Genomic DNA, 25,983 nt, shown 5'->3' with positions numbered 1-25,983 from the left:
GTATGTAGCTTTATAGCAGTAAAAATTTTTTTTAATAGGTCCAGTAGTTTTCTGGTTTACTTATTACTAAGCACTGTCTTATTGTCAATATATAATATGTTTATGAACTGTACTAGTATATTATGTGAGTGTACCAGTATATTTGGTCAATGTACCATTATATTTGTAATACTGTACCATTACATAGTATTAATGTACCACTATATCGTGTCATGGTAATATTGTATCGTGCTAGTACACCACAATATTGTGTACCATTATGTTCTGCCAGATTACCACAATATTGTGTTCATGTACCATTATATCGTACTAGTATGCCAGAAATATCGTGCATGTGCACCATTATATCGTATAAGTATGCCACAAATATCGTGTCTGTGTACCATTATATTGTATAAGTATCCCATAAGTATCGTATATGTGTACCATTATATCGCGCGAGCGTGCTGTGACGCGACGCCGAAGACGTCATCACAATCCTTGGGCCCGACAGGTCTGCGCGCGCACATCCCGACGCTGCCGTACGAGAAGCGACTGTCCAAGGTGGACACCTTGAAGCTCGCCATCGGCTACATCAACTTCCTGAGCGACCTGGTGGCGTCGGACCGCGGCTCGGGGGCGGCTGGTGGCGGCGGCGGCGGCGGCGGCGGGGGCGGCGCCAGCCAGCAGCCCCGGCGCGAGGAGCCCAAGAAGATCATCATCAGAGGTAGGACGGGTGCGACCACAGGGGCTAGGAGCTGTCAGGAGACGGCGAGCTGTGACGTTATATTGAAGTCACTTATTTTTGCCTCTCCATCCCGAAACATTGCGGGAACGGTGCTTGACCCACGTCCGATGACGGCTAGGATTTATCATTCCTTAAACACAATCACTTACATAACATGCAGTCGTTTGAAATTGTTTCCACGATGCAAACACCGCGCTTCAGGCAATGTTTCTGGGCGTCCAACCAGCATGGCACAGCACATGAGCTGAAAATAAACGTCTATATGGCCTCTTAACTACTTTTAGGTTGAGATGTGTGGGACGTTTCGGCATGCCTTGTTGCAGATATCTTCAGTGGCAATGAAGGCTTGGTGATCTGGCTCAGTATTTAAACGTTGTTAGAAATTACAGTAAAATTTACAGACTTTTCCGCGAAGAATTGAACTCAAATAAACGAGTACTTCTTCTTAACTTTGTCGCGGGTTTTACTAAGGACACAGAAAAACCCTAACAAGGAGGAAAAAGGGACGTTTGCGGGTGGTTATGAATTTAGTTGCTAAGTTAAATTCGATCCAATAACAATTTATTGACAAACTTAATGACACCAAAAGGAATTGCATTGATTCTCAAACTGACATAACACTTAAACAAGTCGGGTTCTCGTGGGGACGAACGGCTGAGGTAAGTTCCCACTAGAACACAAAACGTACGAATTAACGCTACGTGTTCAATTCCTGAACAATTAAAACAAAACAAAACAATACCCTTAATTGTGGCGAGCCATGCGCTCGTCACAGCTAACGATCATTACGCTGTCAATTTCGACTACTAAGGCTATACCATTTACAAAGTTACAAGGAACATACCTAATCTTAATATTACTCAATGTTACACGTAATGTAAATACAGATAGTTAATACCAGAGGTTACAAATATATACACGCAACTAGTTGTGTAACGCTGTCAATGTTTATGGGTAGGTATTCGTTACTCTTCCCCCGGTACCATGTGAAGCTCTCTCCGCATTCCCGTAGTGACGCGTAAGTTCGTTATCTTGTTCACTGTCTCTTGGGGCTACGATTCTCCGTTACCTGCGGTAGAGTTGGAGTCTAAACTGTGTAGCTATTTGGTCGCGATAGTGTCCTGATAGTGTCGTGATTGTGTCAATACTTCCGCTCGCTCGGCCCTCACGGAGTTTGCTAATGCCCGCCCTCTTTGCCCTTGTGGCTGAACCGTCGTTTTTAGTCAATGTTCGTTCTGAAAGATTTTATGCTTATTCCAGCGACGCTCCCACTCGAACTGTCTATATCCTGGGTTACAACTCGGAAAGGTCTCACCCAGTCGATGTCTTGTCGGTCCTCGGACGGCAGCAACTCCGCGGCGATTGACGGTGTAGGCCGGCGAGCGGTGTCGGAGCAGCGAAGCAGCCTGCTGGCTGGATGTCCCAGTTGTTCTGCTTATCGATGGAATTTGTTTTTTTTTTCCTAACCTAACTAAAACTAAGTGTATTTTGTTTGGGAGGGGTCTGGGTTAGGGAAGACTCTAGGTGCGTCCCAGGCCGAAGCCCTTACGCCTAATCATGCTGGGTTTAAGCCATGCAGAAAGGGAGGCATGCATCGTGTGCTTTGCTCGGGGATTGGCCAGCCATGGCAGCAATTGGCGCCATGACTAACTCCCCTATCTTAATTCTAGACTAATTACTAGATAAGTTGGGCCCAGGTAAAACCTCCATAGACAGAGAGAAAACCCTGGGCATTCCCTGACGAGCTGGAAGAAGAATAGTCTCGTCTATTCGGGGAAAGCCTGCCCAGCTCACTGAGTTGCAGGTGGTATGCCGTGAAAAGTCAGGGGTACAATACTTTGCAAGTGTACGCAGGTACACACGTTACAACTTAAAATAAATTAATCTTCGTAGAAACTACGCCGTAATTTTCACTTTCGAGTTGTGTGTTTCGTTCTGAATAAAGATGGACAAAAGAGTAGTGTTTTTACTGTAGACTTAACCAATTTTTTTTTTTAACGTTTTGCTAATATACCAAGAATATTCTTTCGGAATCATGTTCAAAGTAAGGTAATTCAGTGTCCGTAAATTTACGAAGATAGTCGTAAATTTATTAAGATTCCTGGATAATTTTAACTATTTTCTTCGTAAATTGAGAGTTAAAATTTTAAAATTTAATTGTTCCTTTTTGTGGCTAGCCTGCAGCACCTTCTAAGGAGATTTATCCTGATTTTCTGTACCACAGAAATAGCTCAGCTACTTATAGTACCTGTATTAACACTGTGTCAGAACACCAAACCTTCAGTTTTTAATCGCTATTTGAAGATTGCTGTAGCGAGACATGCCGAAACGTCACGCACGTCCTCATTTATAGGGTCGTGGCACAATTCAGAAGCCAATAAATAGTTGTATTGGTAATGACTGGTAAAAAATTAAATTTTTACTATGAATCACTTCCTGAAACGGGGAAATTCATCAGGAAACTTGTCAAAACCACAACCCAAACAGCGAGATTTTGCACTAAAATGAAACATATGAATCTACTTGCTAATGCCTGACATGCGTTGCTATGCCTCTTTCAAATTTGTTTGTAATTTGTTTGAAGTAGGTACACATATTCAAAGGATCTCTCACCATCTCTATATCTCTCTTTATAGCTACATATATGTCCTTCAAATATCACTATATCTATCTACATTTATACATCTCTATATTTATAAATCTATAACTCTCCATACTTCCATACCTCTATACCTCTTTATGTATCTATGTTTATTTCTATATATCAATCTATCCCCCTATCTATATATCTCTATATCTCTCTGTTTCTCTGTATATATACCTCACTCTATATATCTCACCCTATAACTCTCTGTCTATAGTTTCGTATCTTTATTTTTCTCTTTAAAAAACAGAAGACGAACACTCATTCATTTGTATGTATATATGTATTCTTATATATTTTTATCTGTCTTCTTAACTGTCACAGGTATGGTATAGGTATATAAAAAACGCGTGTATTCGAATAAATCGTTGTGTCAAAATTTTAAAGCAATCGGTGAAAGACACTTTACGAGATTTATAATTTTGAATGAACGAATATTTACATTTATTTATATATATAAATTGATTCAAGTGGATTCAAGTGCAATAAAATAACACTTACTTAGAGCTATTTTAACTCATTCAAAATTATAGTTTTGACCTCACAGGAACTTTTTCTTTCAAAATAACAAATTTATTAATGTTGACTGAAAATTATTAACTGTATATTTACAAATATAAAAAAAATGCATCTATAGCAGCAGGAAAATAATTATTGTTAATGAGCCCTCGGTAATGACGTTCGAGCACGGCGATGCCAGTCATCAACGCCATGAGTGGGCGGTGGAGTGTGGTGTAGGCTTTATTACACACAGATATTTCTTGTAAATGGAACAGAAATAGTTATGTAAACTTACTTATTTGTGCATCAATATGACGACTACTGTATCGCTATAAAATAGTATTTTCAGTAATACTGGGTCCGTATTCTTACCCGAGCATTTATGCGTTATGTTTTCCCAGTACCTCCAATAGGTAAAGTTGTACGTGAACCTTTCTCTGAATAGCTTTCATTATTAACAGTAATAAGCTTGATGAAACAAAATAAAGTCAAATTAATGAATATATTTTTTTGTATTTTCCATGGTTCTGGAAAAAAATTTGCGTCTATGAAATATCAAATAAAATATAAAATTATGCGTCAATTTTCGTACGAAATACTTGGTATTACCTCGAAAAATGTATTTCATATATGCAAAAAGAAACCATAGACATGTGTTTTACGAATTTATAATATATATCTTGTAGTATTGCAAACTATTTCTTGGCAACTGATTTCCAAAGGGATATTTTGTAAAAGCACCGAATATTTTCTGTGCATAACTTTTTATTTTAGTGTTTCAGTAATATTATTTATGGGAGTCTGTGGACCTCTGACTGAAGTGTGCCTGGCCGCCATATTATTTATGAAGGATGGATCCCATTACAGAACGATAAGACGCAACTGTAAAACGTTGGACGAAGGACACGGGTTCAAATCCTGGCCCGGTTAGCCAGGAAAATGTCAGACCTATGTGAAACAATAAACCACGGCGGATTCCCTCCCCAATTCTCAAAACTTAAATGGTATTGGACTGTCTCCAGTTACCAGGATGTCAACGAGATGAAAGCTATATGACTTCCAGAAAGCATAACTTACAAGCTAGTTAAATATTTTTTTAAATGTTAGTTGTTGATAATAATAAGTGTTGTCACTCACTACAACGATATTAGCACGATCACTCACCAAATAGAAGAAAAAAATTATACAAACCCACGACAAAATTTACTATTATAAACAATTTTTGTTATGTTGTAATTTGAAGTAGATTTCAAATTTGTGGCTATTTCACAAACATTTATCGTAGTCAACTGTTGACTCATAACCTGGAAAGTTTAATTTCTGTTAACTACGTATTTCTTTATGTGTGACAAGTCTGCAAAATGCGTTTAAAAACTAAAGACCTGTTGGCTTCTAAATACGAAGAGAATTAGAAAATAGTCGTGTCTTATAATTATAGAAGTAAAACGAAAACACACAATTAAAACAAAAATTACCTGACATGTTCCAAACGAACACACTGTAAGACAGTTTTGAGATGTTTGGAAACCTTCAACATAAGTTGCAGCAGTGACGAAGAATATATTATACAGTGTCATCGTTAGAATCCGTTACGAATCGGATGATTTTTTTTCCATCCGGACGACGAACACCAACGAAAAAAAAAAGTGGGAAGGGGGAAGGTTCGAATAAATAAATAGATAAATAAATGATGAAAACCCTTTTCTCGAGGGTTGTTTTCGCCGGGCGGGAAATCCGCGCGATAGACGACTCTCGTGTGGAGCGCGGTGTCGGGGAACAACAACAAGAGGGCCTCGCGGATTCTGTCGACGTGCGTGCGGTGAGGGTTGAGGAGGGAGGGGAGGATCATGCGTGTCTGATCGCCGCCCCTCGCTCGCCCCAGAAGGTCCCGGGCTCGAGCCCCTGATGAGCTACAAATGGGCGCGCCAACAATGAGGCGGCGGTCCGCGGATGCGTCCCCGGCAGAATTGATGACCCGGGGGGAAGGGGTAGGAGGGTGCGAGCGATCTGGGGTTGTGGGTTCCGCGGTGGAAAACCTATTCACCGGGGCTTTCGGCACGCCGGCGTGGCCAATCGCCCCGCGCACCCCTCTTCACCCCTCCTCCTCCTCGCCGTCATGCACCTCCTGCTATCATTGTGGACGCCCCGCGAGACGCAGGGCCGCAGGGGTGGGGTCCACCGACGCGCCAGCTGGCGACGACGTCGTGTCGGCGTCCGCTACCACCTGACGCGCGGTCCGTAGCCGAGGGATCCCCACATAGCTTAGACAGTCTCATCTTAGGACATTCGTGACTTAGAATTCTTGAATAAAACCACAAAACTTAGAACTGCCGTGAGTTAGAGCGATCATAACTTATAAACTCACAACTTAGAACTGTCATATCTCAGAAACACACAACGCCGAAACACATGCCTTAGAAATGCCATAATTTAGAACTATAATAATTTAGAAATGTCATAACTTAGAAACACACAACTTAGAACTGTCATATCTTAGAAACACACAACGTCGAAACACACGCCTTACAAACGTCATAACTTAGAACTGTAAAGACTTGGAAATGTCATAACTTAGGAACACGCAACTTAGAACTGTCATAACTTAGAAAATTCTTTCTTGTGTGTTTCTAACTTGCGTGATACCAAAGTCAAGTGTTTCTCAAGTTATGACAGAAATACCGTAGCCGAGCCTTCTATGCCGCGCTAATTACCCCCTTAGATTCTACGAATTCGTTTGCTCACCCAAACGTTTGCTTTTGCACTGGCTGATCTCTTAGCGAGAACCTCTTTTTTTGTTCTTGTAAGTTGGCACTTTCTGATTCGCTTATTTCTCTCCTAGCTGGGCATCGTTGCCCAAATAACGTGTCTAAATAACTGCGGTCCCATCATGAACCCAGTGCGAGAGTATTCAGGTTTGCACTATATCTGAATCTGCAAAATTTTCGTACCTCTTCATATTACAAGTAATATTTTCGGACCACTTGGACTATAAATGGTTGGCTCGTTGCTGATTAAAAAAATCACCAATAATTCTAACATAAAAAAAATTATATTACACGATTTTTCTGTACTTGCCAGTGATGTGTAACATCTAACCTCCGTAACGAGCAAAATTTACGTGTTCTCATGTTTCAAATACATTTATAGTAGGAAATTTGGATACGAAATTTAACGTAGAATTTTTTAAAATAAATCAGAACGTGATAAATATACGAAAATTGTGTTTTCAACTACATTTCTGAACGCGAATCGCACGTAGTTTCCTCATTCGCCACTAGAATTAGTTACCGGAGCAGCTACATCGACTATCGAATCATTCTACTTGCAAAGCGAAAGTATATAAAAAAGGGCTCCGATAAAAGTGAAAAATACTCGAAAAAAAACCAAACCCCAGCTTTTGACCTTACTTTCAACAAGGATTTTTATTAAAATACTGCCTGCCTATCTTGTTAATGTTCATCTAACAGTTAAAACTTTTTTTACGTTTCTCTGTGGCTTTGCGAATTTTGTGTGGAACCATCCGCCACATGTGGCAGCACCGTGGTTGCATATTTCCGTACCATGCTACCTCCGTCACATTCATGAAATTCCTCCTACCAAATGCCGTATATCAAAGCTATGGATGGTACATACACATAAATATATAAAAATAAATTGCGAGCTGACGCAATGGTAAGGCAGTGGTCTCACGTTCCAGAAGACCCGGGTTCAAAAACCGTTCCGTCTGGTCTGATTCCCATATAAGTATAAAATATAACGGTTTCCTAAACTCACTCCAGGCAGAAGCTGCTATCGTTCGTCACGGCTTTGCCATGCAGTCAAAATTTTGTCTTAAACTATATTTGACAATACAGTTAGAGGGCTAGTTTTGGACTTACAAATTACTTTCAAATTCCTCCAGCAAACTAAGTTAGGCATAGAGCCTCAAATGTTATTTAAATTATGTCACACCATAAGAGTTAATTTTTGTCCTGAGCTATGTCAAACGTTTCAAAATAAATCATTGTTTAAAGTCAAATAATGTATCACCGTACTGGATGTAAATTTTTTACTTGTTATGATATTTGCGAATTTTTATGTATTTTTTAAAAAATCTTTAAATTTAACTGACATTAATACAGGGTTACAGAATAAAATTAATGTTTAGTGATTTGTTAAAGTTATAGACAAGTCGTTTTGGTTTTTTTACATATACAATTATTTCACATACTAAATTCATATTATATTTGTTTAGGTTTTCACATTTGTAACCTCTTTAAAGGCTCATGCTTTCTTAACCATTTTAAAGATTCGATTGTGATGGAAGCGAACGTCATTTCCCTTTTCGCTGGGCACGATTCTCACGGGCTGATTCCGTTCAACATCCGACAAATGTTGGAGCCAGTCGTGCAAGCGAAATATTTTATGGAAGCGCGGGTCATCAAATGTGTCAAATAAACATGGCGGTGACGTTTTGACCCACCAAACATTCGACACAACATGCTGGAAGGTGTTTAAAGCGAAGGTTTGACAGTGTAACAGGGCCTTTGCAGAACGTCTTGGTCGATTCCTTCTCCAGTGTCCTTGTTCTGTGTCGTTGAGTGTTCAAGTCTGTAATGACTATGGACAGCCTACAGTTCACCAGGTCATAGCTACAACCACAAACCAAGAAAGTTGCGAAGATTACCGAAGTAGAAGGTTAAGTTAGGTTCGGTTCGGTTCGGTCAGTGTAATAAATTATATAGTTCTTTATTTTTCATCCGGGAGAGTAGGTCATGTTTGGTTATTGTAACTAAAATAAAAGTTTGTTTAAGTTAGGTTAGCGTAATTTAAAATACTCTATGACCGTAAAATGCCGACGAGCGGTCGGCAAACTGCGGGAAACTTCGGAACCGTTCTGGTGTGGCTATCAACCAATGACCTCGCTGTCTAGGAGAAACAAAACCACAGACAAAGAAGAATAAAACGTGTTTGTGACCACACGCGCATTAACAGTGAAGCGTCTCAGAACGAGGAATAGGAAATTGTGTAGCGTACTCATGTACAAGTAGTTACAGGTAGTATACACATGTACAGACGAGTAAACAGGTATGCAGTTAGTGTACTGAAGTAACCAGAAAAATAATTTTTCTTTAATTTTCAAAAAAATTCCTTTGGAAACAAGTTGGCAAGAAATATTTTGTAATACTACAAGGAATTTATAGTAAATTTTTTCAACATATGAAAATGTTTTTTTTCTTTCCTACGTGCAGTATGCTTTTTGAGGTAAAACTAAGTATTTCTTACGAAAATTGGCAGACAATGTTATATTTTAATGGACATTTCATTCAAGCATAATTTTTCCACACTATTGAAAGGTAATCGAATATTATATAATCGAATGTTATTTTATTTCAGCTATGCTTATTAATGTGCTCAGTTAACACTGGAAAGCTATTCGAGGAACGGTTTACAAATAACTTTAACTATTGGAGGTACCGGGACAACACAAAAGCATAAATGCCCGGGTAAGGATACGAACACTATTTTGTAGTGATTGCAGTTGTGTTCATGTAAATGTTCGAATTTACAGATATCTGACATTTTAGAGAGAGAGAGAAAAAAATACAGAGTTTATTTATGAATCCAGCTAGAAGGTAAAATATGGCGTGAAAGAAAGAGATATTTGAATGTTTAGTGATGTGATTGTTCATTTTTCCTGGGCGTCAGAGCAGTGGGCCACTAGATACGAGCAGGGATGCGCGGGGTCGCCTTCGAGTTGAACGGGAGGTCATTGCGTGCCGCCCCGCTCAATCCCACCCTCGGAAACTTGAAAATCAGCCGAATCGAGGGCAGCTCTTTAACTACCCATCCCCCCCTCCCCCTCACGCACTAACCCCCCTCGCAAAGCGAGCGATATCGCAACCACACACACCCCATCGGGGCTCACCTGGTCCCAGCTGCGCGTGGTGGGGATGGTACTCATTTCCGGCGCGGGATGGCGTGCCGGGGCCGCTGCATTTAACGGCGCGTTTTGCGCCCCGCGCACCGGGAACATCTGCGCATGCGCCGCGCCCGGCACGCAGCGGTGCATACCGCCATAGAGTACGTGCTTGACATAGACGGATCTTTGTCTTCCCCGTGGCATGAGGCTAACTAACATTCGGGTTTCGGTTTGCCATCAGATTTTGTAAACATTTACAAAGTGCGTCAGTTTACAAAATAACACTACGTTTGACGTTTATATGTATAGGATATGTTAGTTTCTTTTTCCGATGATAACTGTCGAACTTTTGATTAAATAGGCAGGAATGGCCAACGGAAATTTTAATACCGTGTATGAGCAAAAACTGTCGAGGTTTATATATACACACGTAGCTTTTAAAATCAAACGCATTATTTTAATTTTTGGCTTGGAATCCAAAGATGATAATTGAATTAAAGCAATCAATCAAATATATCGGGCTTGTATTTATTACTTCTGTAAGAATGTTTTTAAATTCACCATTTTTGAATCATCAAACGCCAACTACTTTGAAATTTGGAAAAACCTCAACAAATTATCAGCTGCCATCCACCATGAATCACGATTTTGACATATACAACTTTTTGAAAAAAAAAAATCGCTCGATGACGGACTTGAAAAAAATTCTACTGCGCAGATAGCACGCGATGTTTACATCCATGTTTAGTCTGCATCCCAATCTTCCCGCAACAGAGCTGCGTTGTTCGTGGAGCAATCCTTAGGACGACGGCGATTGAAGAACGAATGGGGTTTACATAACGTCTGGTCGATTTCGGGAGTCATTAATATATAGAGACCTGCAAAATTCGCGGTTTCGATGGCCTTCAGGATATACTGCACATACCCCTGTACACTCGGGCAAATAACGCAAGTTCATTGGCTGCCGACTTGTAAGTCGTCTCAGCTGGTTTGTCTGTGATTAGATCCTTCTTTGGTTGAAGGTTTATAACTGGTTGAGATTCGTCCAGATGAACAGTAAGCCAATAGCAAAATTATCTAAGAGGTGTATGTGTTTAAATTCTAGCCTATCACCGAATGAATCCGCGAATTTTGCAGGTCTCTATTAATAGAGTATTTGCAAACAAGGAGTAATGAACAACGGATTCAATCACCAGTCTGACGTACGAAGCCGCCCCCGAGGTTCTTGGGATAGCGACAAGAGTGCTCCCGCTGTCGAAGGGAATCGCCTACCAGACCACGACTCCTGGTGGAGGTTCAGCGTGTCGACGCCACAAGCAGCTTGCGTCCAAGCATTTAAACAAGCTACGGCCATCGCTGGCACCAAGACAAAAACCGGGTCTCATATGTAGAGACCGGAAAAATTCGCGAATTCATTTCGCGATAGGATAAAATACAAATCGTTATACCTTAACGCTGCCTCTGCTATTGGCTCTCAACTCACCTGGATGACTCTGGACCAATGAGAAACATCCAACCAAAGCTTTATCGAATCACAGGCTGCTACGCTGGAACGTCTCACAAGACAATAGCCAATGAGTGGGTGGCATTTGACCGAGTGTACGTAGAACTATGGAGTTCATCCTACAGGTCATTGAACCCGCGAATTTTTCCGGTCTCTTCTCATATGACAACACAACAGATCTCCACTCTGTTCTCCAATGAGCTCTAGCTTTGACACCATCAAGTCGCTGACGGCAGGGGCAGGCATTTTTCGCGAAAAAAAAGAAATTCTGAACTCCGATTAGTCTGCAACCTCACCAGCGGTTTCTTTCTTGTGATTGGCGGCCGTATGCGAGATACGTCGTTGCCTTATTTGACCGAGCCAATATCAGGACGCCTTTGCTTCCACATTGAATTACTGTGATTGGTGTTGTAACAATGGACGTGTACCTGAGAGAAACTGTTTGCTTTCAAATTATTTACTTTTATTGGTGACATAAGTTTTTTTGGGGGGGCGGGTATTTATCCTTCTATTCCTCCTAGCGTACGCCCTAGCTTATTTAAATAAACATAAATACCTGCACTGTTGAATGTCTATTCCGTGGCTTTGTACTTCCGCGTGGCTTGTAACCCATATTTATTACGGATACAGCTGAAGTTTCCTTAAAAACTGCGTAGACATTCATATTCAAATTCAGATTATTTTATTCGCATACAGACATTACTTAGGTTACATTCATGTTAAAAATGCGCGTCCCAAACCGCACGAAGCTCTTCCACGCACACATCTTGCTATAATACACAACCATAATTAATATGTTTGACTTAAAGTAATGAAAATGTTGTTTAGGGAAAAACATTAAAAAAACTAGCATAAATATATACAGAAGAAAATTTTTACGTGATAACAATTATACGCGTATGTAATTTCAACATCCCAAATATAAAACAGAAACTTTATGTCTTTTTGGTAATCAAAATTTTTTTTACTAGTTCATTGTGGATCATACTTTATATGATAATTCGTAAGAACATAAGGACAGAAAAACAAATTATTCGTCTGTTTAAAGAATACTATACATGATGAGAAAACATAGACATAAACATAGACATGAGACTTGGTGTAAAAAATAAACACAGTATACAAAATTTTAATACCAACACAAATAAAACAAAACAAGCTCTTTTAACAATTCTCAGGGGCCATCAATGATTACTAGTACTGTTAAGGTGGAGGTTGTTTCTGAAAGTCCTTAGGGTAAGATTCGTCCTGATAAACGTCATGTCCAGCAAGCGTTGCAACTAGAGGGTTATGATGTCGGGAGGAACGGTGGAAAAAACTTACAGCGCCTTTAAATGCCTGTTGCGCTGGTGGTCGTGCAACCAGACAGGCGGTACAGTAGGTCCAGGATATCCGCAACGGATCGCCGAGATTCATACGTAGGCCGGCGTTAAGGTTGGAAGTCGTCGGGCGCCAGCAAGTTCTTCGGGATGTACGCCCAAGTGGCTACTGCATACCAGAACACTACGCAGCAGGGCAGGCAGCACAGATCAAAGGTCGCAGAACTCCGGCTTCTTTCCTTCAACTCGTTTCAAAAACCCTGTAAGCATCTGGGTACCTGGTTGCGGATATATCAAGGGGCCCCGCCTCGTCAGGGGCGTATGTGTGTTAGTGAGGCGGGATGATAAGCGCGACGCTCGCTGGTGCTTCCAGCGCGGTATAGCCTCTGGACTGGCGCGCAGTCTTCTCGTCGTCACAAGATAACTATGAAATTTGAGCGGTGACCGTAACATTATATGTCCGAGAAATGAAGATAAAGGTATAATGCACGTCCCTTAAGTGCTTTCAAGAATCTTTACTGGTTTTTTGCGCCTAAAAATTACTCTTAAAACATAGTTTTTAGCATTTTTAACTCTCCTTAAAATACAGTTTAAAAAACTTCATCCGAAATCAAAAGCACTTTTCGGCCCTCGTAGAACTCTTTAAATGCTTTTCGTGAGCAGACCCCCCACTCGGATATCTTGAGTAGTTTTGAGATCGCGTTGTTTTTTTTCCCCGAAGCTCTGCACACCGTGTGTGTGCCTAGGGTAGGCGGAGCCCTAAATGACTGGTCGCGACGACGCATCCGCGCATTTCGGAACGCAACCCCCCAACGCGGCTCGCGTCGAGAGCGTTTCAATTTGTTTGGAACCGGAAGGAAGGGCGGCGCGTGCGTGCGATGATCGGGCAGAAGAGCCCCACTCCCCCCTCCCCCCTCCCCCCGCCAACCCTCCACCGCCAACAGCGCGCCCCTGCGGGAGTTGGAACCAAATTAACAGCTCCGGGGCCGTGCGGGAACAGCCAGGTGCGAGGTTCCGCGAGCCGCCCTCAGGTGGCAGCACCGGTCCGGTAATCAAGGACCGCATAGCGTGCCCGGGAGGGGGGGGGGGGGTTACCTCCTGCGGTCACGTGACTGATGGACGACGGTCGTGGCATAGAGTCGCAGTTGGGATAGTGTGTCATGCTGCTGTCGTGGCACCAACATTGTTGAGGCTGTATAAACCTTGCACCACTTCGAGTGCTTCTTTTAAAAAATATTTATAAATAATGAATTTTCGCGAAACTCTTAAAGGTGTAGATCTTGGGGGCCAGGCCAATTCCCCTTGCTTGTTTCTGTTTTGGATAACTATTGCGTTTGTTTCGTCTTTTCGTTTTGTCGTGTTTTTGTCTCGTTTCAACTGTTGTGCTGATTTTCTTTTGGTTCAATATTTTTGTGCTGTCATCATTTGTGGTTTTTTTTTTCTGTCTCTTAGTCCATTTTTTTTTGTTTGTTGACCATATTCCTGTTATGAAATATCATGCGGTGTTTACATCCTGTTGACAACAGCAATTTTTTGCTTAATTTGTGTTTTTGTCTTTTGGGTCTTTTGTAGTTTTCTTCTACAGACATACGTGTGCTTAGCAATGGCGTATGTCCAAAAGCTTACATCAAGTCATTGTTACTGTGAAAATAAATGTAAATGTCGACAGATTTGGGCCCTCGGTTTTAGCAACGACATAAAGTTTTTATTTATGTAACAGACGTAAAAACTTAAAAAATTCATTAAATCAATTTTATACGTGGATGTTCAGAATTGCAGAGCAAAAATTTAATGAGTAGCAGGGAATGGCCGAAACAAGTTTTTTTAGCTATCTGGAAACGAAACCCAGCAAAGTTACGGGCGTGAAAAGAAGCACGCTCATGTGAATCTGGTGGGCTTTCAGGGAACTATTTCCATTGGTCGAGAGGACGAGAGATCGCAGCGCAGTGTCGTTCAAACGCTCCGATGAAAGCAGGAGTTTAAGAGTTTGTCGGATGCATCGGTGTGCATCACAGTGGACGTTCGGTTGTGATCCGTTTACAAGATTTGCTTTGGACGATTGGCGCATGTCGACTGTGTCAGTAAGTGCGATGCTGCGTGCGATAACTGATTTTTACAACAACAACAAAAAAAACAATAGAACGCACATCACATTCGGAAAAATGGCCCGATATGTTAACCATGTATGGGCAGGAGAAAGTAATTATAGCAGTGCGCATTTACCGAGGACGATTTCCCAACAGACGTGCACCGAACAGGAAGATCGTTGGCTAAGCGATTGCCAGAAACTGGGAGTTTCACTAGCACGATACTGCGTGTGGCTAACCCTAAACGTCTACGCCAGACTCGTCGCCTTCTTCCCGTTAAGCGTTTGATCGTCGCGTCGCTGCGCTGTGGTAGTTCGTCCTCTCAGCTAATGGAGTAGTTCTCCGAAGCCCGCCAAATTCAATTTTGATTATGCCAGTGTTTGGCCCCGTAAGTTTACTTGGTCCCGTTTCCGGACATGTGTTCCTCAACAAAAATTTGCCTGTTTTGGAATTCCTTGCCATTCATTAAATTTATGCACAGAAATCTGCCAAATGCATATATATGTGTGTGTATATATATATAAATATATATTTTTTTCCGAAGATGAACCAAAGAGGATTATTCAAGAGTCTTATTTGGGCTCAGAGCGAATCTTAGATATCTTCTAGAACCATGAGTAGAGCCACGTATTTTTTCGCGGAAATATTTCCTGATCAGCTGCAGGTTAAAACTCTGTAGCGTTATCTATGTTTCTTGGTTGGCTGGGTTTCTTTCAGGAACATGTCTACTGTCGGCACACCAATCACAGCCACCCAAAACGCTGAAGCGAACGAGTCCTGTGGACGGTCGCCAGTTAGACGGGAACAATCGCTAGCAGCACAGGCATAATTTTTTTTTCCGCGAAGAAGACATGCCCCTACCCATGACGTAGAGACCTGCAAAATTCGCGGTTTCGCTGGCCTTCAGGATAGACTGCACCATACCCCTGTACACTCTGGCAAATAACGCAAGTTCATTGGCTGCCGACTTGTAAGTCGTCTCAGCTGGTTTGTCTGTGATTCGATCTTTCTTTGGTTGAGGGTTTATAACTGGTTGAGATTCGTCCAGATGAACAGTAAGCTAACTGCAAAATTATCTACGAGGTATATGTGTTTGAATTCTAGCCTATCACCGAATGAATCCGCGAATTTTGCAGGTCTCTACGCCATGAGCAAAGAACAACATCACATCTACAACATCACTACTCTATGGCAGGTACGAGCGTCAGCCCTCGCACCGTGTGTTTTTGAGGGTGGGGGGGGGGGGATGGGGCGGGACTGACGTCACTGGAGGGACTCTCGTTTCCTTCCAGCGGACACACATTAACACCCTCATTCCCTCCTTCCCCTTCCTCCCCCGACTGACTGGTCATCAATCAACTCCGGACGAACTGCGACTCCGTGCGACCGCTTGCGTCACGCCTTTATTCGCGCGGCTGGTTTTCCTGCGCTTTCGTTGAAATATTCACGAAACGAGCGGGGCATTATCATAACGTATATAGACGGCTGCGCGCGCTCAAGGGAAGGAAACGCTGATTTCGTGTTAACGAGGCGAAGGATTTATTCAGTGGCGCGCCGCGTGCTTTGTTACCGGTTACAAGCTATTTATTAAATTATCACGTCCTGTCGTCCGTGCCATTCGCGTGCCGAATGGCCGAGGAACAAGCTTCACGTGAACTGCCGGCCAGATATCACTTTATTGGTTCTACGAAGGCCAAGCTGTTTGACGACGATGTGATGGTGTGAGGAGAAAAGGAAGGTGAGATGCAACAGCAACAAACAGCACTGGGTGAGGAAGTGAGGAAATGTGTAGGGGCAGGCATTTTTGGCGAAAAGATCTGAACACTTATTAGACTGCAACAAGGTGTACTCGCACTTGTGGTTTCTTCCTCGTGATTTGGCGGCCGTCTGCGAGAGAAGTCGTTGTCTTTTTTTTGACCGAGCCACTCAGGACGCGTTTACTTCCGTACTGAATCACTGTGATTGGTGTTGTTACAATCGATATGTACCTGGGAGAAACTCACCCAGTCACGAAACACAGACGGTGCTAAAGTGTTTTAACTTTCATCTAGTCTCGAAATCTTTTCGCGAAATCTGCATGCCCCTAGAAATGTGGTGAGAGATTCATCTCTAAAAAAAAGAGTGAAGAGATGGTTATAAGAATTAAAAATGAACTAAGGAGATGCATAGGATAAGATTACGTTCTAGTATTATCTAGGAAGCGGAGGAGGAAATAGTAAACAGAGAACACCAAGGAGATGCATTCTACAAGTGTACAAGTATGAGAGGTGCCATTAAAATGCAAACAAGTGTTGTGCAATTCCTTCTAAGTACCCATAGTCACTTATGGATCAGAGACTTGGACTGTAGTTAAGAGAGATGCTGGGATGATCAGGGCAATAGAAAGGAAGTTTATGAGTATGTGGGTAGGAATGAGATGATACAAGTAAGAGCAGAAGAACAGGACTTGAATGGATCATGGTAAAAAAAGCAAGAATTAAAAGGTATGTCCACGTCCAGAGAATGGGTAAAGAAAGGCTGCCCAGGAAAATGATAGAGTTGAAGTACACAAGAAGAAGACCCCAAGGTAGAACATGGAGAAGGTGGGAAGAGAAGATAGTTAAAGGAGTACAGCAGGAGAAATGATGAAGTGACAGAGGATGATGGAGGCATTTAGCAATGCTGATCCGTTTGCAGGATCGTAGCAGTTGTTGATTACCAGCAAAATATATTTTGTATCTTGATCGATTTTTACAAACTAGCATATCTAATGTAACGACTAAAGGCAAACATGATAATTCCTTACATGTTAACTTAAAGCTCACTCTATTCTTGTCATTTCTTTTAACTTAATGTATTTACTTGTTATTTAATTTCGTTAGACCTCTTCCATATTTTTTTCCCCATTACGAATATATTCTCACCATATATTTACAAAACTTTATTTTAGAACTGTAAAATGACACACACGTGATAATATTCATGAACCTTTGCGTGCTTTTCTACCACTATTAGATAATACTTAGTCATGCGACAATTTTGAGACAAAACATTACATGCAAGAGAGCTATCGCGAAAAATTTTCAGGAAAAGCCTCGAAGTACTAATAATCACAATAGAATGTAATGACCAATATGTCGTAACTTGAAAAATAAAACCTACCGTACTTATTCATGCAGCATTATTTTCAAGTTGTTTTCTTATGTACTTGTATATGATAAAGTGAATATGAGAATGGAGTATTGCCCTTTAATACCTATGCATTATAGTCAAAAACTGTCCTTACTAAATAAATTTTAATATTGATTAAAACTATCTAATGAAGACATTTTTCCTATAAAAAACTAATGAAAACCCAACATGTAACTACAATTTACTTTAAATTTGCATGATTCACAGCCTAATGTGTTAGTTTGTCAATGACAGTTGTAATATTCCTTGTTTTTGGAATAGGTATATTTAAGATAAAGAAAGGTTTTGTGCCTTTATTCTCTCTTCAAAGACATTGGTTAGTAAGGAGGGTTTTTAAATTGTTTTGCTTCTTTAAATATGGAATTTTTCGGGTATTAAAATTGAATTAGTCATATAACTAAGCTTGATAGTCAATAAATGGTTTATAAATTATATAAATGTTTAATAACTTAATGGTTAATGAATGTTTCAATTCTGTGATGCATTTAGCATGAAATCACGAGAAACACAATTTGTAATTGTCTGTATGTTTGTGGCCCATGTATATAAAATATCAGATTGGAAAAAACTAAATTGTTATAAGTTTATGAATAATATGCTTAAAATAATAACGACAAGCTACATCGACCTGTTAATATAAAACTGTGTACCACACAAATGCATAGAAAAGTTCATGCTAGCGCTGAAATATGAAACTGCATTTAAATTTTAACTCATAAAATCAAAATTATTATTTTTATATAACCTTTTATAGACAATCTACTACATTATAAGTAGTATGTAAATGGGGCTCCTGAAACTGGCTTCTGGCTGTGGTGCTTGGTGCCGACCGCCATCTTGGATTGTGACGTCACGGCGGCCATCTTGGACTCAAAATTCCTCAAAATTCCTCAAAATTGACTCAAAATTCCTCAAAATTGACTCAAAATGACTCAAAATTTCCCGTTTTAAGAAAAAAATTCCCGTTTTCGAGGGAAAAATTCCCGTTTCGATGGAAAATTAGGATTTCGAAAAACCACAAATGTCTTTTGCCTTAGAAAGAACACAAATTCCTAAAACTGGCTTAAGCATCCTTAACTCAAGCCAGCGTTAAGCCATTTATAGGATTATGACGTCACCGTTGCAATTTTCGTTACGTCCGCCATCTTGAAAATCCACAATTTTTATGTTAGAAAATCGGGAAAAATTTTAAAAATCATTAAAAAAATTATTTAATCGAATTAAAAAAATATTAAAAACCACTGTTGCAGTTATCGTTACGGTTGCCATCTTGGATTATATAAATGTTACATATTTCGTTACACCCGCCATCTTGGTTGAGTACCATGTCATTCTTACACTTTACGTTACGACCACCATATTGGATCCTATTAATGTTGCAATTATCGTTATGGTCGCCATCTTTAAATTTGGACGCCATCTTGGAAATCCGTAGTTTTTATGTTAGAAAATCGGGAAAAATTCCAAAATTCATCAAAAAATTAATGTATTTAAATTCTGTATGATTATATCGATGTACGTCCTTGGTTCGATTCCCGACGAGAGTAAACGGTCGATCCTTCCTCCATGAAAGCTACCTAGACTGATCTACCACCACCAGTACCAAGGTTTATATCATCAACTGGTATGACATCATGTCCACCATCTTGTCTTCATCCGCTGGAGTCCACCATCTTGTTTTCGTCTGCTAGAGTGTGCCGATACCATGTAGTATAATTATCTGGTCACCATACTTTTGTCCTCAACTGTTGACATTGATCATTGACCTTGGCCTTTGACCTTGACCTTTAAATTTGACCTTGACCTTGAAATTTGACCTTGACCTTGAAATTTGACCTTGACCTTGAAATTTGACCTTGACCTTGAAATTTGACCTTGACCTTGAAATTTGACTTTGTCCTTGAAATTTGACTTTGTCCTTGAAATTTGACTTTGTCCTTGTCGACCATCATGGATCCGACACTTTATGTTCAGTACATGCTACCAGGAGCTACCACCTGCCAGAGTACTCCATCTTGTGTGTGTACTTGTATTATGGAGTACATTTCCATCTGGTTAATTTTATTCTAACCCGCTACAGTGCAGTAATCATTTATTACCGAGGTGCCCCCGCCATCTTGAAATTCGACCGCCATCTTGAAATCATGTAATAATGTAGCTAGAAAAGCGGGAAAAAATCCAAAATTCATTAAATAAATCACTCATTAACTTACATATTGATTCGATCCGCTCCCGTCCTTGGTTCGATACCCGATCGATGCAATAATGTTTAATTTTATGAAAAAATAATAATTTCAATATACCATGTTCATCATTCTTAAAGAGACTTTAAAACCTCTACTAACATCATCCTATCAGACATCAAGACCACCATATTGGAAATTCATAATTGTAATGTTAGAGATTCGTGAAAAAGTTCAAAATTCATTAAATAAATTTGTAATCTATATACTGATTGATTAAATCGACTAAGGTCCTTGGTTCGATCCCTGGCCGATACAAATCAACTTTAATTTTAAAAAAGTACCAGAAAAGTGTAAGGTTCGAGAAATAAAACACCTCAAAGTCTTTTACAAACATAATATTTATTACACAAATTCTATCCTACTACAGAATCACTTGCGAAAGCCAGCAATCTTATAAACATTTAGCCCTGCATAGACGTGCATCGACTACTTCTTAGCTCCAAATGGCTACAAATGCTTCAAAAGGCTCCAAATGCTCCAACAGCTCCAAAAAAAGGCTCCAAATGCTCCAATAACCACCAAATGCTTAACACAGCTCCAAATGGCTCCAAATGCTCCAAACGGCATCCAAATGCTTGACAGCCTCCAAATGCTTGACTGCTCCAAACGGCTCCAAATGCTCCAAATGTCTCCAAATTGCTTCAAATGCTCCAAACGGCTCCAAATGCTCCAAATTGCTCCAAATGTTCCAAACGGCGCCAAATGCTCCAAATGCTCCAAATGCTCCAAACAGCTCCAAATTCTCCAAACGGCTCCAAAAGCTCCAAATGTCTCCAAATGCTCCAAACGGCTCCAAATGCTCCAAATTTCTCCAAAAGGCTCCAAATGCTCCAAACGGCTCCAAATTGCTCCAAATGCTCCAAACGGCTCCAAATGCTCCAAATTGCTCCAAATGCTCCAAACGGCTCCAAATGCTCCAAACGGCTCCAAATGCTCCAAATTGCTCCAAATTCTCCAAACGGCTCCAAATGCTCCAAATGCTCCAAATGTCTCCAAAAGGCTCCAAATGCTTCAAAAGGCTCCAATTGCTCCAAACGGCCTCCAAATGCTCCAAATGGCTCCAAATGCTCCAAATGGCCCCAAATGCTCCAAATGGCTCCAACAGCTCCAAAAGGCTCCAAATGCTTCAAAAGGCTCCAATTGTTCCAAGAGCTCCATCTTCAATTGATTCCAACTGATTCCAATTACTTTTCTTATCGAACTTGGCATGGTTACTAACATGTCTTTATTAGTATACATTTTGACTGGCAGTGGTAACGTATTTTGCACCTTTAAGTTATAAGTTTTATTTAGAAATCAGATTTCGATAAATGGTAGATACCATTTGGAAAGAAAATATATTAATTTATCTTCAAGTTTATACACATTTAATTTAAGCCATTATTGTATGTAGCCAGCTTCCCTCAGTTCTTTGAGTATGAAGGATATTTCTTTAATGTTCGAATAGTTTCCTGCACAAAGCGATCCATGTAGTAGTCGTAGCCTGTCAACCAATATGTTAGGATCTTCCCATGAGGTATAATCAAACTCTTCTGCTGCGTTCATCATCCTTGCATGTTTATAATAAATATTATTATCTCTGGTGTCTATCGTTTTGACACCAACCTCAAGGTCACTTTCGTCATCGTGACAGTGATTATCACAAGCTTGATCAGGATAATTTATTTTATTACGACGTTTCCATCGTTTTGGTCTCAAACCACCATCACAGTCTTCGCTCTTGCATGCTTTTGGTGCTTCAGCACAGTACTCAATCATGTCAGCCTTAGATGTGTCAGCACAGTCTTCGTTCACGCCAGCTTCTGATGTGTCACCACAGTCTTCAATCATGTCAGCACCACAAACTTGATCAGGATAATTTATTTTATTACGTCGTTTCCATCGTTTTGGTCTCAGACCGCCATCACAGTCTTCGATCTTGCCTGCTTTAGGTGCTTCAGTACAGTACTCAATCATGTCAGCCTTAGATGTGTCAGCACAGTCTTCGTTCACGCCAGCTTCTGATGTGTCACCACAGTCTTCAATCATGTCAGCACCACAAACTTGATCAGGATAATTTATTTTATTACGTCGTTTCCGTCGTTTTGGTCTCAGACCGCCATCACAGTCTTCGATCTTACCTGCTTTAGGTGCTTCAGTACAGTACTCAATCATGTCAGCCTCAGATGTGTCACCACAATCTTCAATCATGCACGCTTCAGATGATTCATCATAGTCTTCGACCTTGTAAGCTTCAGATGGTTCTCCATCTTTCTCATTTTCATGGAGACGACTAGATATTGGAGTAAATATATTTTCATTTCTAATGTGGTTACAACTTCCTTCGTTTGTTTTAGATTTTAAATTATTATCTTGATCTAGATCAGTAATTTTAGCATTAGCTTTTTCGCCTTCGTTCCTCTTCCGCGATGTTGTAGCCCAGTCTTCGTTATCTTTATTCATCTTAATTGTACAGGTCTTGTAATGTCTATCCAAGTAATATCTTCTACCAAAGGATTTCTGACACTGACTGCAATGAAATGGTTTTTGACAAGGACCCAAATTACACTCGCTTCTCTCATGTCGTTTAGCATTCTTTCTCAAGGTAAACACCTTGCTACAGTATCTACAGTGATGACGTTTCGATACAGCGTCAGATCCTAAATCGGAATTCATATTAGTTACCGAGACTAATGCCAGATGCAAACTAAGAGTTTTAAATTAGATATATTACTTAAATAGAATTTTTTAATTATTTCATCAGCGAGAATTAATTTATCTCATTCAAAGGTACTTTTTGCAAGTAGTTCTGCTTTTCAACAACAGATGTCGCCACATGTTACTTGCAGGTAAATAATATTTAGTTCTTTTATGCGGGATGCGGGATGCTCACTAACGATCGAAATAGAACGATGGCTTCGCTAGACTCCAAGGAGAAGGAAGTTCGTCCATCCTGTTAGTGCTTCTTAGATTTCTCAGAAATTATTTGACTGAGTAATGATAATTTTTTTTTTTTAATTTCCGCCTGATAAAAATATTACAAGTAATGATTGAGTAGCAGAAGTTCACTAATTATATGCAACCTTGAATAAAAAATGACATGCTTCATTAAGTAAAAAAATCCTTCATGCAGAGATAAATTCCTCATCAGTAACCAGAAGCACTCGGAGAAAACCATCAGATGTATAGTCAGGAATAATCAGAAGCACCCAGTGAAAACCATCAAAATATTGTCAAGAATAATCAGGAGCACACGGAGAAATCCATCAAAATATTGTCAAGAATAATCAGGAGCACACGGAGAAATCCACCATAATACTGTCAAGAATAAACGGGAGCACACGGAGAAAACCGCCATAATATTGACAAGAATAATCGGAAGCACACGGAGAAAACCGCCACAAGTTTTCTTTGATATCATAAAATTTCAGGAAAAAATAATAAAAAATAAAAATAAATTAATAAAAAATTTAAAAAAAATAAAATAAAAAATACATAAACAGATTCTGCTAGCTTGTGAACTTCTCATTGTTGAGCAAAGATATAGTTCTAGTACAAGCCAGAATTTTATGTATTTTTTATTTTATTTTTTTAAATTTTTTATTAATTTATTTTTATTTTTTATTATTTTTTCCTGAAATTTTATGATATCAAAGAAAACTTGTGGCGGTTTTCTCCGTGTGCTTCCGATTATTCTTGTCAATATTATGGCGGTTTTCTCCGTGTGCTCCCGTTTATTCTTGACAGTATTATGGTGGATTTCTCCGTGTGCTCCTGATTATTCTTGACAATATTTTGATGGATTTCTCCGTGTGCTCCTGATTATTCTTGACAATATTTTGATTGTTTTCACTGGGTGCTTCTGATTATTCCTGACTATACATCTGATGGTTTTCTCCGAGTGCTTCTGGTTACTGATGAGGAATTTATCTCTGCATGAAGGATTTATTTACTTAATGAAGCATGTCATTTTTTATTCAAGGTTGCATATAATTAGTGAACTTCTGCTACTCAATCATTACTTGTAATATTTTTATCAGGCGGAAATTAAAAAAAAAAATTATCATTACTCAGTCAAATAATTTCTGAGAAATCTAAGAAGCACTAACAGGATGGACGAACTTCCTTCTCCTTGGAGTCTAGCGAAGCCATCGTTCTATTTCGATCGTTAGTGAGCATCCCGCATCCCGCATAAAAGAACTAAATATTATTTACCTGCAAGTAACATGTGGCGACATCTGTTGTTGAAAAGCAGAACTACTTGCAAAAAGTACCTTTGAATGAGATAAATTAATTCTCGCTGATGAAATAATTAAAAAATTCTATTTAAGTAATATATCTAATTTAAAACTCTTAGTTTGCATCTGGCATTAGTCTCGGTAACTAATATGAATTCCGATTTAGGATCTGACGCTGTATCGAAACGTCATCACTGTAGATACTGTAGCAAGGTGTTTACCTTGAGAAAGAATGCTAAACGACATGAGAGAAGCGAGTGTAATTTGGGTCCTTGTCAAAAACCATTTCATTGCAGTCAGTGTCAGAAATCCTTTGGTAGAAGATATTACTTGGATAGACATTACAAGACCTGTACAATTAAGATGAATAAAGATAACGAAGACTGGGCTACAACATCGCGGAAGAGGAACGAAGGCGAAAAAGCTAATGCTAAAATTACTGATCTAGATCAAGATAATAATTTAAAATCTAAAACAAACGAAGGAAGTTGTAACCACATTAGAAATGAAAATATATTTACTCCAATATCTAGTCGTCTCCATGAAAATGAGAAAGATGGAGAACCATCTGAAGCTTACAAGGTCGAAGACTATGATGAATCATCTGAAGCGTGCATGATTGAAGATTGTGGTGACACATCTGAGGCTGACATGATTGAGTACTGTACTGAAGCACCTAAAGCAGGTAAGATCGAAGACTGTGATGGCGGTCTGAGACCAAAACGACGGAAACGACGTAATAAAATAAATTATCCTGATCAAGTTTGTGGTGCTGACATGATTGAAGACTGTGGTGACACATCAGAAGCTGGCGTGAACGAAGACTGTGCTGACACATCTAAGGCTGACATGATTGAGTACTGTACTGAAGCACCTAAAGCAGGCAAGATCGAAGACTGTGATGGCGGTCTGAGACCAAAACGATGGAAACGACGTAATAAAATAAATTATCCTGATCAAGTTTGTGGTGCTGACATGATTGAAGACTGTGGTGACACATCAGAAGCTGGCGTGAACGAAGACTGTGCTGACACATCTAAGGCTGACATGATTGAGTACTGTGCTGAAGCACCAAAAGCATGCAAGAGCGAAGACTGTGATGGTGGTTTGAGACCAAAACGATGGAAACGTCGTAATAAAATAAATTATCCTGATCAAGCTTGTGATAATCACTGTCACGATGACGAAAGTGACCTTGAGGTTGGTGTCAAAACGATAGACACCAGAGATAATAATATTTATTATAAACATGCAAGGATGATGAACGCAGCAGAAGAGTTTGATTATACCTCATGGGAAGATCCTAACATATTGGTTGACAGGCTACGACTACTACATGGATCGCTTTGTGCAGGAAACTATTCGAACATTAAAGAAATATCCTTCATACTCAAAGAACTGAGGGAAGCTGGCTACATACAATAATGGCTTAAATTAAATGTGTATAAACTTGAAGATAAATTAATATATTTTCTTTCCAAATGGTATCTACCATTTATCGAAATCTGATTTCTAAATAAAACTTATAACTTAAAGGTGCAAAATACGTTACCACTGCCAGTCAAAATGTATACTAATAAAGACATGTTAGTAACCATGCCAAGTTCGATAAGAAAAGTAATTGGAATCAGTTGGAATCAATTGAAGATGGAGCTCTTGGAACAA

General features: G+C 39.9%; 1 protein-coding gene across 1 annotated transcript in view; it reads left to right on the top strand.

The window, feature by feature from the left end:
• Nucleotides 1-25,983, top strand: part of LOC134532285 (pancreas transcription factor 1 subunit alpha-like) — a 46,910-nt gene that overhangs the window by 10,419 nt on the left and 10,508 nt on the right. Inside the window, exon 2 of the mRNA XM_063368704.1 lies at nt 494-706. Within this exon, the coding sequence (XP_063224774.1) occupies nt 494-706 (213 nt within the window). The remainder of the gene's footprint in view (nt 1-493; nt 707-25,983) is intronic.

Source organism: Bacillus rossius, chromosome 5 (assembly GCF_032445375.1).
Source record: "Bacillus rossius redtenbacheri isolate Brsri chromosome 5, Brsri_v3, whole genome shotgun sequence".
NCBI lineage: Eukaryota > Metazoa > Arthropoda > Insecta > Phasmatodea > Bacillidae > Bacillus > Bacillus rossius.
This window is presented reverse-complemented; position numbering and strand designations above follow the sequence as displayed.